Below are 16,965 nucleotides of genomic sequence, written 5' to 3'. Positions count from 1 at the left end.
AAGAAATTAAGGAGAGTAGAGGGGATTATAGACTTTAGAAGGGCAGAGGAGTCAGGAGACCTGGATTCCAGTGCAGACTCTGCCACTAATTAGCTGTGTGATCTTAAAAAAATTTCCCTCTCCCTCTCTATTTCTCAGTTTCCTCACCTTTAAAAAGACTAGATGAGATCATCTTTGAGGGCCCCCCAGCCCTAATATACCACGAGTCTTCGGAGAAAGGAGGGTATAGATAAAGGGACAGAAAGGGAAAGGTAAACTTGAAGGATGGAGAGATGGAGATGAGAACACATGGGAGAAAGGAAAGGGGCACGAGCTTGGGAGGAGGACCACCGGCTGCAGGATAAAGAGAGGGGGCACTAAAGTTTAGGATACAAAGCTAGAAGCAACCCATTTACTTTATCCATAAGAAAATAGGTACAAAAAGGTTGGGTGAGTCACCCAAAGAAAAAGCACTTTCAGTGAGTAAGGATTAGAAACCAGGGACTGGTCCATTTCCACTACCCTGGGCAGCCCTCAGAGAGGAAATTTCCCAGGACCTCTCCCCTCCACTTCCTGAGAGACAAACTACAAGATGAAAATTATCATCCCAATCTGGCTCCAGTCTATCATGCAAATTCTTATTACTCTCTCTCTCTCTCTCTCTCTCTCTCTCTCTCTCTCTCTCTCTCTCTCTCTCTCTCTCTCTCTCTCACACACACACACACACACACACACGCACGCACACACCCTACCTGGACCACTTGTTCCCCATGAATTATATTCTATCTCTCATTTCTCTGTATTTGTATTTGCAAAAGTTGTTCCCCTATAATGCTCTCCCTACTCCTCCTCACTTCTTAGAATTCCTAGTTTCCTTCAAGACTCAATTCGAGTGTCTTCTTCAAGTAGTCTTTCCTGATTGCCCCATTTGTTAATGCCCCTTCCTCCAATGCTATGTATTTTTTTAATTTTATTGATGTGTTTTGCTTTTGCTTACAGATTACTCTCTTTCCGTAAGAGGTGTCTTGTAACAAAGTAAAACAGTTAAATACCTTATCTGAAAGTGAATGCAACATTCCATAGATAAAGCACCCCTTCTCAATTTTTAATAATTAACAGAAATCTACTTTTTTCTCCCAACACCCTACCCTAAGGGGGAGAAAAGAAGAAAAACAAATTCCTTGCAACAAAGAAGTATGGGAAGAAAAACAAATTTTCTGTATGACTGTATAAATGCATAAACATATGCATATAAATGGATATGTATAGATCCAGATATGCAAGTCTCAGTCTGCACCCTCAATTCATTCCTTCTCTGTCCTTTCTGTCCTCCTTGTATGAATGCTCCTAGTTCTTAGAGCTTTCAGAGTTGTTTTTATAGCAGAGGTATTGGATGAATTGTTCTGCTTCTGCCCATTATTCATCAGTTTATGTCTCCAAAATTTCCAAACCCAAAAAGTCATGGGATCACATTTCTAAATCTGGAAGAGACCCTAGAAGCGATCCAAAGCTTTCATCTTTACATATGGGGAAACTGAGGCGTCGCTGGCACCGGAAGTGACTTCTCTAAGAAACAAAGTGTAAAGCTTCCTTGTCTCCTAGGCAACACGTGGCAGCTGTAGGGCCCAGCCTTTGGTTACGCTCAGGTGCCCTTAAGGAAAATGGTGGCCTCGGCATTGTCGTCCTTCCTCTGACGTACGGGCTTCCGCCGGAAGCAGCCGTGGTCTTCCCGGAGAGCGCCCGCGTCTCCGCTTGCCGGTGTTCGTGAGCTGCGTTAGCCACCATGGTGGAGAAGAAAACTTCGGGTGAGTGTGAGCCTCCGCGCACGGGTCCTCCGGGGCGGCCGGCCGCCGCTCCCCCCCCGACGGCCCGGGCAGCCGCTCCCCCCACGACGGCCCGGGCAGCCGCTCCCCCCCCGACGGCCCGGGCAGCCGCTCCCCCCACGACGGCCCGGGCAGCCGCTCCCCCCCGGACGGCCCGGGCCCGGGCAGCCGGCAGCCGCTCCCCCCCCGACGGCCCGGGCAGCCGCTCCCCCGACAGGCCGGGCAGCCGCTCCCCCGACGACGGCCCGGGCAGCCGCTCCCCCCACGACGGCCCGGGCAGCCGCTCCCCCCCCGACGGCCCGGGCAGCCGCTCCCCCGACGGCCCGGGCAGCCGCTCCCCCCACGACGGCCCGGGCCCGGGCAGCCGCTCCCCCCACGACGGCCCGGGCAGCCGCTCCCCCGACGGCCCGGGCAGCCGCTCCCCCCCGGACGGCCCGGGCCCGGGCAGCCGCTCCCCCGACTGCGGGGGCAGCCGCTCCCCCCACGACGGCGGGGGCAGCCGCTCCCCCCCCCGACGGCCCGGGCAGCCGCTCCCCCGACAGGCCGGGCAGCCGCTCCCCCGACGGCCCGGGCAGCCGCTCCCCCGACGGCCCGGCCGGCAGCCGCTCCCCCCACGACGGCCCGGGCAGCCGCTCCCCCGACGGGCCCGCCTCACCCCGCTCTCCCCTCTCCTTCCACCCAGTGCGGTCCCAGGACCCCGGGCAGCGGCGCGTGCTGGACCGGGCGGCCCGGCAGCGCCGAATCAACAGGCAGCTGGAGGCCCTGGAGAACGACAACTTCCAGGACGACCCCCATGCCGGCCTTCCCCAGCTGGGCAAGAGGCTGCCTCAGTTCGACGATGATGCCGACACCGGTGAGCGGGGGCGAGAGGGCGCTGGGGACCCCGACGGATTGCTGCACCCCGGGGGGTTGGGATTTAGAGCTGGATCTTCTGAACCTCTGGTTCCTAGCCTCTTTGGTATCGTGGGCCCTCCTCTTGGCAGCCTGGTGAAGCCCTTGAACCCTTTGCAGAATGTTTTTAAATGTATAAAATACGAGGCAGCCAATTATATTGAAATGTGGTTATCAATATATATTGTGGATGTTAGGACTGGACCAGGGGCTCTTAACCTTTTTGATATCATGGGCTCTCCTCTTGGCAATGTGGTGAAACCCTTGAATGGTATGCAAAACGTTTTTAAATGTATAAAATACATAAGATTACAAAGGAAACGAATTGCATTGAAATATAGTTATCGATATATATTATCGAGGTTAGGATTTAGAGCTGGAAGAGACCTAAGAGATGTGGACCAGGGGCTCTTAACTTTTTTTTGTCTCATGAACTTTCCCCATGGCTACACTTTGCTGATTGTTTTTAAATGTATAAAATGCACAGAATTACAAAAGAAACCAATTATATTGAAACGTAGTTTATATAAATTGTGAAGGTTAGGATTTAGAGCTGGAAGTACTGAAATACGATTATCAGTGTATTATGTGTATGTGTATTGTGTTTGTCCTTCGGTCTCAAAGAGGACCATGACATCAAGATGATGCCGTGACTTGCAGTTGACTTTGATTTGAGTGAGAGAGGGCTATGCAAGGTCACCAGCCTCACTTTCTTCTCCTGAGTCATCTGGGTCCAGTGGCTTGATATTCATCAGGAAGGCTGGAGAGTGCCCAGGATTCAATGGGAGACCCTGACCCTTTCAGGCTAAGGTCTTATCACAATCTTTAATTTGAGTGAGATACACCCATTCAGCAACAGGGTTCCCAGATAAAAGAGAAACAATTACTATTTGAATGACACAGTCTGGGAGAAAAGGTGAGACAGCCTAGGAGTAACGGTGACCAATCCAAGTGCTGAACTGCTACTTTTCTTTTTGTGAGACAATCAGGGTTAAGTTATTTGCCCATGGTCAGAGAGCTGCTAAGTATCTGAGGCCACATCTGAACTCAGGTCCTCCTGACTCCAGGGCTAGTGTTCTATCCTAGCTGCCCAGATACTTTCAAAATATGAAAAGAGACAAAAGAAAATCCTGCAGTGTGTTAGTTGATTCTCAAAGGAGAATGTATGTGAAGTCCTGGACCAGGGTCACACAGGATAGGGTGTATATTAAGGAGCTTCAGTCAATGAGGGTAGAGGAAATACTAATAGAGATGAGATATGGCACTGATGTATTCATTTCGGAAGGAATTATGTAAAAGGTGTGTGTATATCCTCAAGTGAAAAACCTCTGTTCTTTTCCAATCCCTGACCTACAGAGAAAGAAAATGAGACCCAGACAGGATTAGTGGTTTGCCAGAGAACACATGAGGAGTAAGTGGGAGAGTCAGAATTCAAACTCAGGTCTTTTGACTCCAAATATGGGCTTCTTAATGCAGTTCCATTAAACAAGCCTGTGTAGAGGCCCAGGCCCTGTGTTAGATACTGGTGTTAGACAGAAGCATATGGTCCCCATCCTTAAGGAATTCATTTCTCTTGCACAGAAACAACACCGAAATTGTGTGTGAGTGTGTGTGTGTGTGTGTGTACACATATGTAAATATGAAATATATATGAAGTAATTTTCCTGGTAGAGGGTACATACTTAATGTATAGGGTAGTTTAATAAAACAGAAATTTTAGAGGACACCATACAAGGGTAGGGAAGAGTGAGATAGAGACATTGGACAAAGGGAGCTCACATGAGTTTTAGGGAACAGAGACTGGTGGTAGAGAGCTTTAGCCTAGGCAGCCTTCTGTAAACATGAATTCTACTTGGAGCCATAGGGCACTAGACTTTCAAGCCTTTCACAGCAGAAGAGGCAACCTTCACTTCATTATCAATCTGTAAAAAAGAGGTGGGGGGCCAGGGAGAGATGGAATGTGTAATAGTAGGGCAGATAGCCAGTTCCTGGTCCCGTCTCCTAGTCTACCCAGGTAGAGTTCTAGGGCCAGGCTGGTCATAGAGATGAGGTGTGTTTGAGATGTTGTCTTCATCCTCTGCCAGAGGATTCAAGGCAGTGCTTCAGAAATGAAAGGGACCAAGGGAAAAGAAAAAAATTAGACAAAATAATACAAGGCAGCTTGTAAGGGAAAGAAAAACATCTTGATAGAGGGAAAAAAATTATTGTTTTGATTGTCAGGGGTACTTTCTTGTTTGCCCCAGTGCTGCCATTCACTCTTTGTCATTTTGGGCAAGTCGCTTTTCCCATCTGAGCTCATTTGGTCAGCAGAACCCTTAAGATTCCTAATCCCTTCCCAGAGTTGGAGCCCTCAGTCACATTTAAATTCATAGACTGACCCTGCTAGTCTTTGTATCTAAAGCAGCATGGTCATATAGAAAGAACACTGGACTTGGAGCTAGAAAACCTCTCTAAGCTTTGAGGTCTCCTTTACCTTTCAGTCCATGACCTCTGACCTCTGCTTTTGACATAATAGGTGAATGAAGTAGAAAGATAAGGGAGCTTAAGCAGGAGGAAGGAAAATATCTGATTTTCTGAAAGGGGCAGTGTAGAAGTGTGAGGAACTGGGGGGATGTTAGCCTCAAGATGAGGAAAAGTGTGGAAAGAAAGGCAGCAAATGGAAAAGTTCACAGAATAACTCCTCCCTTCTGTTCCCCTTCAGGAAAGAAGAAGAAGAAAACTAGAGGAGATCATTTTAAACTACGTTTTCGAAAGAACTTCCAGGCCCTTCTGGAAGAGCAGGTGAGGAGAGTGGGGAGAACTTAGAAGCTGAGGTTGGTAATATAGAAAATATATGAGGGAAGGGGGCAAACTTGAACTGGACAAGAAGGAGGTAATCGCAGGTCCATGACCCCACTCCTTTCATTTTTCCAGAATTTAAGTGTGACTGAGGGCCCTAACTATCTCACAGCCTGTGCAGGGCCCCCAACCCGGCCCCAGCGCCCCTTCTGTGCAGTGTGTGGCTTCCCTTCTCCTTATACTTGCGTCAGCTGTGGAGCTAGATACTGTACTGTCCGCTGCCTTGGCACACACCAAGAGACTCGGTAAGACCATACCTCATTCTTTCCCTCCCCCAGTTCTGCTAACCCCTCTTTAAGCCAATCTACTTCTACCTCTTCTAATGTGTTTTGTGCTGGGGAAACCTGAAGATGTTCCCTTCCCCCTTGTCCCCATATATATTGTCCACTAACGATTGCTTACTGTGAAGTAGCCTAGGTAAATTCACTGATGGAGACAAAGACCAGACCTCCTTTTCCATAAGAGACTCTTTCCTTTCCTGTCTCTGTAACCTCCCCTCCCCTCCCCACCTTCCCCTGTTCCTTCTCTATATAACTGATGCCTCAACTCTGTCCCCAGGTGTTTGAAGTGGACAGTGTAAGTCTGGGACCTTTCCCCAAGGAAAGAAAACCCTGCCTTTCTCTCTCTCAGAGAGAAAAGATGAAACTATTGGGATGTTACAGCTTCCTAGACAGGACTGTTCCTCAGTCTCTCTTTTCTTTTTTAAATTTTTTTATTTGTCATTCTGTACTCCACAAATATCAATATCAGCATTTTGAAAAACACAGAAGTCGCAAAATACGATTATACATACCTTCTTATATACATCTTACATTCTTTAAAGGATATAATAAATGCAACATGTTTATTTCAGAGCTGTCCTGCTTGTTTCTCCTTCTGATCCCTTTTCTGTGCATTTTAAAAGTGCTTTCCTGACCTTCTTTCTTCATTTTTTGGCACATCTGTTGCTAGTTCTTTTCTCCCTTCTAAATCCCTCCCATTAAAAAAAAGGCAACTTCCTGTAATAAATAAGCATAATGGAGCAAAACAGATCCATACCTTTGCTGTGTCTGAAAAGGTATATCTCTTAATGCTGTTCCTTTTCCAACAAGGAAGACGAAAACTGGGGAAATGAATATCCCTTCTCTAAGTCCTGCCCTCAGTGTTTCAGTTTACATGGGAGAGGTGGTATGGGACTAAATTCACAAAACATTACTGTTCAATCTATTTGTTTCTAATAAAGCCGTAAGAAAAAGCTTTGCTGTGTCAAGTTGACATTTTATTTGTTGGGGGTGAGTATGATGGTTGAGGTTCTTCTATTTCTTCTCATAACTCCTCATCCTTGCCCTTTCAATGTCCATTGGGTCCTCAGTATCTGTACTCTTAACCATCCTCATGTCATTAAGTCTTACAGTTTCTCCTTTAGTGTCTATGCTCTTACTTTTCACTTAATTTCCAAACAACCTATATGTGCAGAAGACTGGGCCACCTACTGAAGTAAGAGGGAGTGAGTAGAGGAGATGGTGCAGAAGAAATTGAAGAGTCTACTGACCCTGTCTGTGCCCTTAGGGTTTTCCAGTCAGATGGACAAGAAGACTTCACCTTTGTAACTAACTCTCAAGCCAGTTGGCTTCTGTTACCAGAAGTAATGATGTTTGAAATGTCTGGAAATAGGGCAGAGGGTACTAAGATATATATAAATATGCTTCTTTAAGTTACTCAAGGTAGTCCCTTTAATTAAAAAAAAAAACTGGGAGGGGAAGAACCTCAGGGTTCCTGGGTAAAAGGGAAACAAATCACTTTTTAGTTATTACATCCCCTCAGTGCTAGGTGGGTGGGGACTTGTTGTCCAGTCTATGAGTTCCAGAGTGAATTGGGTTTAAGGCTTGATCTTTAAGCAAGAAATGTGGCCAGCAAACCCAAAGGAAAAAAGGCAGCTTTTGGCCATGGAGTTTACCTTTCCCTGGGCATAACACCAGAAGAAAGGAGAGGGGAAGGGAGGGAAGGGGACAGGAGAGGAGAGGAGAGGAGGTGCTACTCACTCACAGCTTGTGTTTGTCCTTCGTTTTCAAAGAGGTCCATGACATCAAGATGATGACATGACTTGCAGTTGACTTTGATTTGAGTGAGAGAGGGCTGTGCTAGGTCACCAACCTTACCTTCTCCTGAGCCCCAGCCCACTGAGAACACTTGTCAGGACCCCCATACCACAAGGTATCACTTGTTACCTGATGAATTGTTGCTGAGTTCTAGTTGCTTATTATTAGTACACAGAAACGTTAATAACCAAGAGAAAATGGCATTCATTATTCAGGAGCCAGGGCTTGATTGTTGGGGGCTCATTGGGCTATCTGAAGAGATAGGGCATCAGGGATTAAACTGAAGGCCTGTCTCTGTTGGAGTCATAAACTGCTTGTGTGAGGTCCCCCAGGCACCCAGGCAAGCATGATCATGAATATAGCATTCTCATTGATGAGTAGGGTCCCCCTGTCCCCTACTCCTCTTAGTGGTACTGTTTTGCATCACTTGACTCATGATGGGCAGATTTGGACAAAGGTATGACCTTGCCTTTTCTACTTTGTGGTAACTAAGTCTATTAGTGACTGCTTCAGGGTGTTTGCACCCCCAGAAGCCTAATAGGGACTTCTGGCCACCTCTTGGTTCTTGCCAAAGGTTCCATTCAGCCTGGTTTTTAATAGACAAAAGTTTCAAAAACATGAGCCCCAAAGAATCTTAAGTCCCAAGAGGAAGAGCCAACTGATAGTCTGTGTTAGGTCTCATAGAGCTTTAGTGCATTCCGGGCTTTACTCAAAAGCGTTAGTCTTGTAGTTGACTGAGTAAATGGAATCATCAGAATGTCCAGGTTGGAAATATGGGTCCTGAAAAACCCAAAGATTCCAAAAAGCCCATGGACTTTCCTCATAAATTCTGAGGAAGTGTCAGTTGTTTATTTTGGACTTTTCCCAGCATTATCCACTGCATTCCCCAAAACCTGACAGTCTGGACCCTGGATTTTCTTAGGACTGATTTCTCACCTCTTATCCCAAAATGGAACACAGTCTAATCCAGGAGCTCAGCTACTGGTCACCATGTCCTCAAGGCCGTTAGGAAAAGAAACCTCAACTTACCAAAAGGTGGCAGTGTGAGAGAGAATTCAGGTATCCCTTCCATATCACAGGGGTTAGGGGTGTGGAGTCTCGGCTATCTGGAAAATCTGCTTAAAACTTTTTGCCCCCCCATCCCCCTTCATAGTAGAGAAGAAATCTGATTTTTTTTTTCTTTTATGAGGTGTGTACAGTATTAAAAGGTCAAATATGTTCAATACTATACATATATTTTATGCATTTCTGAGTTTCTAAATGTTTTCTGTGTCATCAGCTGGCTTTTTCATGTCATCTGCAGCTTCCACAAAATTCCCATTTAATTTCTTATGCTGACCCGTGATATATTGAAACCACAATGGGGAAAGTCACAATATGGACTTCTTTTTAATTGTTTATGATCTTTTCTTTCTACCTGTCTATTCTTTCCCAGAATCCTTTGCTGGATCTTCATCTACTAAATACAGGTGTCACCTGTATAACCTATCAAACTGCTTACCATCTCAGGGAGGGAAAGAAGAGAATATGGAACTCAAAATTTTTTTTAGATGAATGTTAAAAAACTGCTTTTTATGAATAATTTGGAAAAATATATTATTTTAAAACAAAAAGCAAAAAAATAGACATGGGTATCCTCCAAGGATCTGTCTGGGGTCCTCTAATCTTGTTATTCTGTACCTTAACAATTTCACCAACTCCCCTACATTCAATAATAATCTCCATGCAAAATGATTCCCAGCTCTAATGTCTCTTCTGAGCTCCATCTCCCATCCCAGAGGCCTTTTGAACATCTTAAATTCGATGTTTCACAGGTATCTCAAACTCAGCAAATCAAAACAGAATTCATTATGTTTTCCCAAAACTCACCTCTTCTGAACTTTTGTATTACTGTAGAGAGCTTCCTCCCAGTTACCTAAGCTTGTAACCTCAGTGCTCTTTCACATCTCTCATATATGTCTCCTCTTCATTCACACAGCCAACCTCATCCCTAGGCCACCTAGCTGCTTCAGAGATTCTGTACCTGACAGTTGCCACCAAGAGGGGAAAGAGCTCAAACTCTAACCTGATTTGCCAGATAACATGGAGTTGGAGGGAGTTGTTTGGACAGTGCAAGACCAAAGTGAAATGTAACAAAGCTATTTAGCAGTCCCACGAACTGCTTCATGTTCCAATGTTTAAGTCTTAATTTTCCAGCATAGTTGTTGTTGAGTCATTTCAGTCTTGTCTTACTCTTCATCATCCCATTTGGAATTTTCTTGGTAAAGATACTAGAGTGGTTTGTCATTTCAGGAAACTGAGGCAAACAAGGTTAAGTGACTTGGCCAGGGTTACACAGCTAAGTAAGTGTCTGAGACCAGATTTGAACTTAGGAAAATGAGTCTTCCAAACTTCAGGCTGGCACGCTATCTACTGTGCTACCTAGCTGCCCTTGGTATAGTAATAGCTATTACTTATTGTTTAAATGTCTGTCATAGCCTTTTGTGTTTAACATTTCTTTTGTGTTGAGGAAATCAATACATGTCTAAGCTTGACCCATAATTGTTAGGAATAAAATTTCTAGAGGAAAAACAAAGACTCCTGAAGTAGATGAGGCAAGCTCCTTTATTCTGTGTTCTTGCAAGAAGCAGATGTTCTGATAGAACAGATACTTATGGAAGTAAGATCAAGTAGTTATATATCCCTGTCCCGGAACGCCATGTCCCTTCCTCATTTCCTCATTGGCTGAGTACTCTGGGGTATATAACTTCCCAATATGCCTACTCCACTTTTCCCCTTGATATGTTGGCTCAAATTTCTCTTGGTTTCTATAACACTGATCACACCAAGTTCACATGCAAATACACTATTGCTACTGGGTGAGCCTTATCTCAGCTACTGTTGGCTAGGTCTCAAAAGTCACTCCATACTCCTCAAAGCTGGACCAACTGACTGCAAACACCATTAAAGACTCAAGAACTTGAGGCTTTTATTCATGGGCCATATGTCTGCTTTAGATGAGGACCCAAGATGTCTTCCCTTACAGCACTGTCTTTCTTCTTTCACCAGAATACCATCAGACTGGAAGAAGTCAACCAAAAAGAGCAGAGAGGCCAGCTGGGGCCTTTTGAATGCACCCCAGTTTAGGTTACACTGCCACAGACAATAAAAGAGCATCCTAGTCAGCATACGGTTAGGGACCAGAACCAGTTATAAAATAGGTTGCAAATCTCCACAAGGCACTTCTATCACAAGTCATCACCATTCTCCCAGAATCAGGCCCTCCAGGAGAATTGCATTGTTGCTACTGTCATGTAAATCTAAAGCAGAATTCAAGTGAATTTGTATGGTTATGTTAGGATCGATTAGAATGGTTTATTTGTATTCACAGACAAATGTGGTCCAGAGGGTACGGACTGATGAAAAAACACCATTTCCGTCAGAGACAGACTTGTATGTTTCTACCTTCACCCCCACTGTCCCACGGAGTAGCATTCCGGGTGGTAACCCAGATAAGCAGTGGGATATGCCCTCTAGTTAAAGATACAGAGCTGCTAAGTGTTTGGATTTGTATAGGGTTTTTAACAAAGGACTTGTCATTGCAGTTGTCACATGATGAGATAAGGGGGGGTCAAGGAACGTGGACCGGTTACAAAAGGGGTGGAGATGCTCTAAAAATTAACCAGGAAGGCCCACTTAGAATGAGGAGCAAGGAATTATAGCTGTGCCACATCAGAAAATTTGCTGGAGAATAGAATTTAACCTCACCTGTACCAGAGAGACAAGGCACCTCAGATCACCTCCACAGCAGTAGTTTTGAGGCTGTTCCGAGTACCACATCACAGTCTCTGTGGCTACGTAGGACTTCTCAGTCCAGCCAAGGGGAAGCTGTATCTCTTGGTGGGAATTCAGCCCCTGATGTTTGCTGAGTCCTACATCTCGCTTTTCTTACAATGGCAGCCTGCTCTTCAGCCTCAATGTCAGGGCAAAACTGGGGGAGGAGGAGGTCAAGGAAGAGGATGCTGGAAAATTTCTGCTTGAGCCAGCAGGCATCCTAATCTCCTTGGAGATGGCATGCTATTTCGGCTTGGCCAAGATAGGGTGTCTCTTCCATTAGTTTTTCTATACTACTTTAATGCTAGTCTATTTTCACAGGTTGTCTATCCTCCCCCCCGACCTCCGCCTCTGCTTTCCATTTACCTGCCCTATCCCAAGTTCCTTGAACTTATTTATGTAATAGGGCATGCACAAAGTTGCCCTGACTACTTCAGCAGGCCACATGTGTTAGCTCAGTGCGTGGGTGCTTTGGGGATGATGAAACCCTTTGATGTATCCAGCTGGCCATGGGTGACTCAGCACTGAAAAACTCAGGCACTTTAGAGGATGACACAGCAATCCCCATACTGCCTACTAATTCAGGAAGGGCCTCAGTAGACTTTTAAAAAAGAGCCCATAATACTGCCCTTGTCTCTCTTTTTCCTTTGAATCTCAATGTGGGAAGTACTTCTTTGAGAGGTAGAAGGAGCTGCCCCCTTAGCCTACCTCCGTTGCATGGCAACCACTCTCGCATGGCAACTGAATTGGTGCTTGGCTAGGTGAACTAAGTCTAGATCTTGGGGTTTCTGGCTGCGTTGAATGCTTTGGGTTTCCTTTCCTGAGCACAGGTAGCCAAACAGCAACCCTAATTTGTATACATTTTGCCTTGTAAGCCGTCTTACGAGTTCAAAAGGTTTTGGAGATCCAGGGTCTTCACTTGGAATTAACTGGTGGGAAGAAAAATGTAATACCTTCACAGCTAGCATTTAAATACTGCTTCAAGTTTTGCAAAGCACTTTACAAATATTATCTCATTTGATCCTTAGCAGCAGAACTGGGAGAAAGGTGCTTATTGTCCCCATTTTATAGATGAGGAAACTGAAGCACACAGATGCTAAGTGACTTGCCCAAGGTCACACAGCTAATAAGTATCCAACACCAAATTCGAAGTCAAGTTTTCCTGACTCCAGAAGACAATTGATTTCCCTGCATCTGGTATGTATACATTCCCACTCTAAGCTCTACATCCAATTGCAAATGCTACTTCCTACTTTGGGACCAAGACCTGTTTGATTAAAGCAATATCTGCCGAAGGCGCTAGAGACAAGGGGCTATGTAGGCCATTCTGGGGTGGCATTAAACCTGACTTCAGCCTTATTACTCAGAAGCCATTTTGAGGGCTGATGGGAAACCTATCATAGCCATTTGTCTTCTGTTTGGGGCCCCCTACAAACCCAACAGTTCATCAAGTTAAATGCACCAGTCACAGCCTCCCCAACTTGTAGGAATGTATTTTGACTTCCTATTGAAGGTGGTGCTAGGTGTGGGGCTGAGACATAGGTTCCAGTCAGAGCAAACTGATCAAGAGGATCCATGTAATTAGACTCATATACATCCTAGTGGAAGTGTGTATGTCTGATAGTGTCCTTCCACTGGCAGAGGGAGGAAGGAGGTTTCGCTGAATATTACTTTTCACCTTTTCACCCAGTAACACTCTCTGTCTATCCTTACATCTAAAATTTGGATATTCACTGTTTCCCACTATGTCATTTCAAAGGATCCAGATTAAGGAACACTTTATATTTATAACCAAGCTCTTCTCATCTGGCAGGATCCATTTTCCTTTGTCAGTTTCAACAGCCTCTATTTCTCTGAAGTGTTCTTTCTCTGATTCTGTGAAAGAAGGGGTTACTTTAACTTCTGGTATATATGGGAATCAGCACTTGGATCTTTATACTTTGAGTATCACTAGTGGCTTCCTTAGCCTTTTCATACGCCAGTCTATTACACCTTGCCTCAAAGCTTCCCCCTTTTTGGTGTTCAGGTACATGGACAATAGCAATTTCTTTAGGTAGCTTTACGTCTTCCAACATCTCTTTAATTATTTCCCCATATATCAGTTCTCTCCCCTTACTAGTTATGAGTCCTCTTTCCATCCAGATCTTTCCAAAGATGCGTACCACCCCATATATGCATATTTAGTGTCTGTGTATACAGTTCCTTCTTTGTCCCTTAGAAGCTTCAGAACTTGATTTAAGGCAAAAATTTCACAGGTCTGAGCCGACCAGGAAGCTGGCAGCTTTCCCATCTGTCTCACTGATTCACCCATTCCATCAATGACTGCATATCATTCTGTTTCCTTCCTTCTACCACCCTGGATGATCCATCAGTGAACAGGTGTTCCCCAGCATACTAAATCAGGCCTGACCTTGGTTTGGTAGCAAATGATGTCCCAACAATCATCTTCTACCCTTGATGGTGTCACCTCCTTTCTCTGATAGGAAAGAGGTCAATTTCACATGAGATTCTGTTGTCAGTAAAAGATCATCCTTTTCAGTTAAAATGGTTTCATATTTTAAGGTCCTAGAATCCATTAACCATCTGCCTGCCTTTTGTTTCAGAATATTGCTGAAGAGTGGAAACTATTAGTGCTCCCCAAATGTTAATTTCCTACTTTCACCTACCAGAATGGCAGTTGCTACAACTGCTTGTACATATTCTGCCCCACCCCCCACCAAGAAACCTCATCTAACTCTTTTGACAAGAAGGCCACTGGTCTTCTCATTCCTCCCTAGGTCTGCGCTAAAACCCCAGTTTTCCACTGTCACAAATAGGTGAAAAGGTTTGTCAAGTGAAGACAGAGCTAATACAGGAGCCAGGATCAGAGACTGTTTTAGGTCCCTCATCAGTTGTAATTCCTCCTCTGTTCATCCAATTGTCCCAGTTCCTCCTCTAATAATTTAGAATACAACGATTTAGTCCTTTGGGTGTAGGAATCTATCCAAAGATGACAATATCCAATCATTCCCCAAAACTCTCTAAGTTCCTTCTTAGTTTTTGGAACAGAGGTTTTAGTAATTCCCTCAGGGCCTGTCTTTCCTTTCCCTTCACTAATTAAGTGTCCCAAATACTTAACCTCTTTCTCCACAAACTATAATTTAGTCTCAGATAGTTGCAATCCCTTTGACCCCAAGAAATTTAACAATTGGAAAGTGGCCTCAGCCACTTGTTTTCTTTTCTAACTTGACGCTAGCAAGTCATCTACCGCTGTTGTCGTTAAACATATTGCAGTAGAGTAGTCCCATAGGGGACTTGAAAATCTTCTAATATCTATTCTAAAACCTGCCCAAATAAGTTGGGGGACTCTGGGAAGCCCTGAGGTAAAACAGTCTATTGGAATTATTGCTTTCTCACTGTAAAAGGATTTTCCCACTGTAAGGCAAAGAGCTCCCTGCTTTCTTGGCACAGGGGACAAGCCCAGAAAGCATCCTTAAGGTCTACTACACTAAACCATTAGTCTTCATAAGGGATCTTCCACATCAGGGTGTAGGAGTTTGGAGCTATAGGATGACTAGGAGCCAAAATTCTGTTCACAGCCCTAAGGTCCTGCACCAATCAATAAAACCCATCCAGTTTCCTCACAGGTAATAATGGGGGTGTTATGTGGGGACACACATGATTCTAATAATCCATCTCTAACCAGCCCATCAATAATGGGTTGGAAACCCTTTCTTCCTTCACCAGGTATCCTGTATTGCTTAACTCAAACTACCTCCCCTTCTTGCTTAAGATTTATCTTATGAACATTGTTCTCAATCCTCTTCTATTGCCTTGTCTTACCCACATGGATTCTTCTATTTCTTTCTCATCCTCCTCAGTAAGTATGGCCATTTTCACCTTGATCCCTTGATGCTATGTTTCAATTTGTAAATTTAATCGAACTATTAGATTCCTTCCTAACAAATGACTCCCTACTTCTGCAATGTATAAGAACTGAATAAATGTTCTCCCTTTTTCTCGTTGGAGCCAAGTCACATCAAAAATTGGCACCAAAACCCCCTCCCCCATTACCCCTGTCACTCTTAATTTTTGTCCTGAGAATTGTACATCTTTGGGTTTGAAATGAAGAGCATGCAGCTCCAATATCTACCAGGAATACTGTTTCCTCCTCTCTAGGAATTTACCAAGGGTTCTGGGTGGGCTTCTTGTCTCAAGAACCCTTCACTCACCTGTTCTTCTTCAAATATCATCAAGGGGACTATTTTCTCCTCCCTTCTTAGTTCAGGATATTCTCTTCGGAAATATCCATGTTTTTAACAGAAATAACCTCGGCCTGGTGAGAGGAGTTCGATGTAAAACTACCCCTATTCTGCCCTCTCACCATAGTTCTTGACTGAAAGGGGGTCTCTTGGGGGGTTTGCCTGTCTTCCCCTTTCATTACCTCCTGCACAGTTGCAACCATAAGTTTGAGTTTCTGTTTCTATCCCTCCTCCCTTCTCACAAACACTTCCTGCGCATATCTTAGGAGTTCTTCCAGGGGCCTCTGACTCCAATTCTCCATCCTCTATATCTTTTTCTGAATATCTAATTCACTCTTAATTACAAAATGAACTTTTAGGAGACTTGTCCCTTCATTGGAGTCAGGGTCTATACCCAAATACCTTCTCATTTGGTTCTTTAGCCTGTGTAAAAAGACTGAAGGGCTCTCATCCTTCTCCTGATATATATCCAATGCTTTAGAAAAAGTCTGAGACTTTGGTACAGCTGCTCTAATTCCTTAAATTATCAGGTCTCTAAGGTCTCTCATCTGGGACCTATGCCGCTCATTACTGTTATCCCACCCAGGGTCTATATTTGGGAACATTCTTTTGGCAGGCAGCACTCCCAGGGCAGAGGATACCTCCGTTCCCAGTCTTTCATGGCTTCCTGTCTTATCATTCCTCTCTCTTCACCTATAAATAATATATTCAAAATTGACATTTCTTTTGACCAAGTATAACATATTTGATCCTAAAAACTGATCTAACTGTTCTGATAATCCTAAGGGATTCTCTATGAGAAGCTTCATTTCCTTTATGAAATTTCTTACCTCGATAGCAGTTAGCAGCATGTTCACATTCAATTTCCCTTTGACCTAATGGGACTTCTCTCAAGAGGTAAGTTTTAATCTCCCTCTCCTTCTCAGGGAAAGGAAAGTTCTCAAGATCTCTCCTACATTGCTCTCTCTCCTCAAAGGTGCATGAGGAGTAGAAGGTGTGCTGGGCTGCCCACCTCCCTCAAATGGGCCCTCCAATTCCCTCATATCAATCAAACGTTGTCCTGGGGAGGGAGGGGGGGAGCGGGGGGTAGGTGGGGGGGATAAAATCATAATTGTATGGCAGTGATTGTTAAACATTAAAAAATAAAAAAATTAAAAAAAATTAAAAAAAAACCGTTGTCCTGGTAATAGGGGAGGGATATAGGAAGATGGGAGGGATACAGGAAGGTGGAAGGGCCTTGAGAGGATCCCATGGTTCCTTTTCCTTCTCCTGAACCTCCTCCTCCTTCCTGTCTTCAATTTT

General features: G+C 44.6%; 1 protein-coding gene across 2 annotated transcripts; it reads left to right on the top strand.

The window, feature by feature from the left end:
* Positions 1 to 1,581: 1,581 nt before the first annotated feature.
* Positions 1,582 to 9,233, top strand: ZNHIT1 (zinc finger HIT-type containing 1). Of its 2 annotated transcripts, none has more exons than XM_072641342.1 (5): positions 1,582 to 1,784; positions 2,485 to 2,655; positions 5,395 to 5,474; positions 5,607 to 5,776; positions 6,090 to 6,767. In XM_072641342.1, exons 1-5 carry the CDS (start codon positions 1,763 to 1,765, stop codon positions 6,109 to 6,111), a joined length of 465 nt encoding a protein of 154 aa, XP_072497443.1. In that variant the 5' UTR covers positions 1,582 to 1,762; the 3' UTR covers positions 6,112 to 6,767. The 2 variants fall into 2 exon arrangements, with proteins under 2 accessions (XP_072497443.1, XP_072497442.1); XM_072641341.1 differs by lacking the exon at positions 6,090 to 6,767 and adding an exon at positions 9,045 to 9,233 and having other exon boundaries at positions 1,643 to 1,784.
* Positions 9,234 to 16,965: the final 7,732 nt, after the last annotated feature.

The sequence above is a fragment of the Notamacropus eugenii genome, chromosome 2 (genome assembly GCF_028372415.1).
Source record: "Notamacropus eugenii isolate mMacEug1 chromosome 2, mMacEug1.pri_v2, whole genome shotgun sequence".
Lineage (NCBI taxonomy): Eukaryota > Metazoa > Chordata > Mammalia > Diprotodontia > Macropodidae > Notamacropus > Notamacropus eugenii.
The sequence above is the reverse complement of the archived record's forward strand: the minus strand, read 5'-3'. Positions and strand labels throughout refer to the sequence as shown.

What these genes read in the sequence shown, in the direction of transcription:
- ZNHIT1 (XM_072641341.1), top strand. Translation starts at nt 1,763, where the DNA reads ATGGTGGAGAAGAAAACTTCGG. An exon ending in GGTGGAGAAGAAAACTTCGG is followed by an intron (nt 1,785 to 2,484) that starts GTGAGTGTGAGC and finishes CCTTCCACCCAG; the next exon opens with TGCGGTCCCAGGACCCCGGG. An exon ending in CGACGATGATGCCGACACCG is followed by an intron (nt 2,656 to 5,394) that starts GTGAGCGGGGGC and finishes GTTCCCCTTCAG; the next exon opens with GAAAGAAGAAGAAGAAAACT.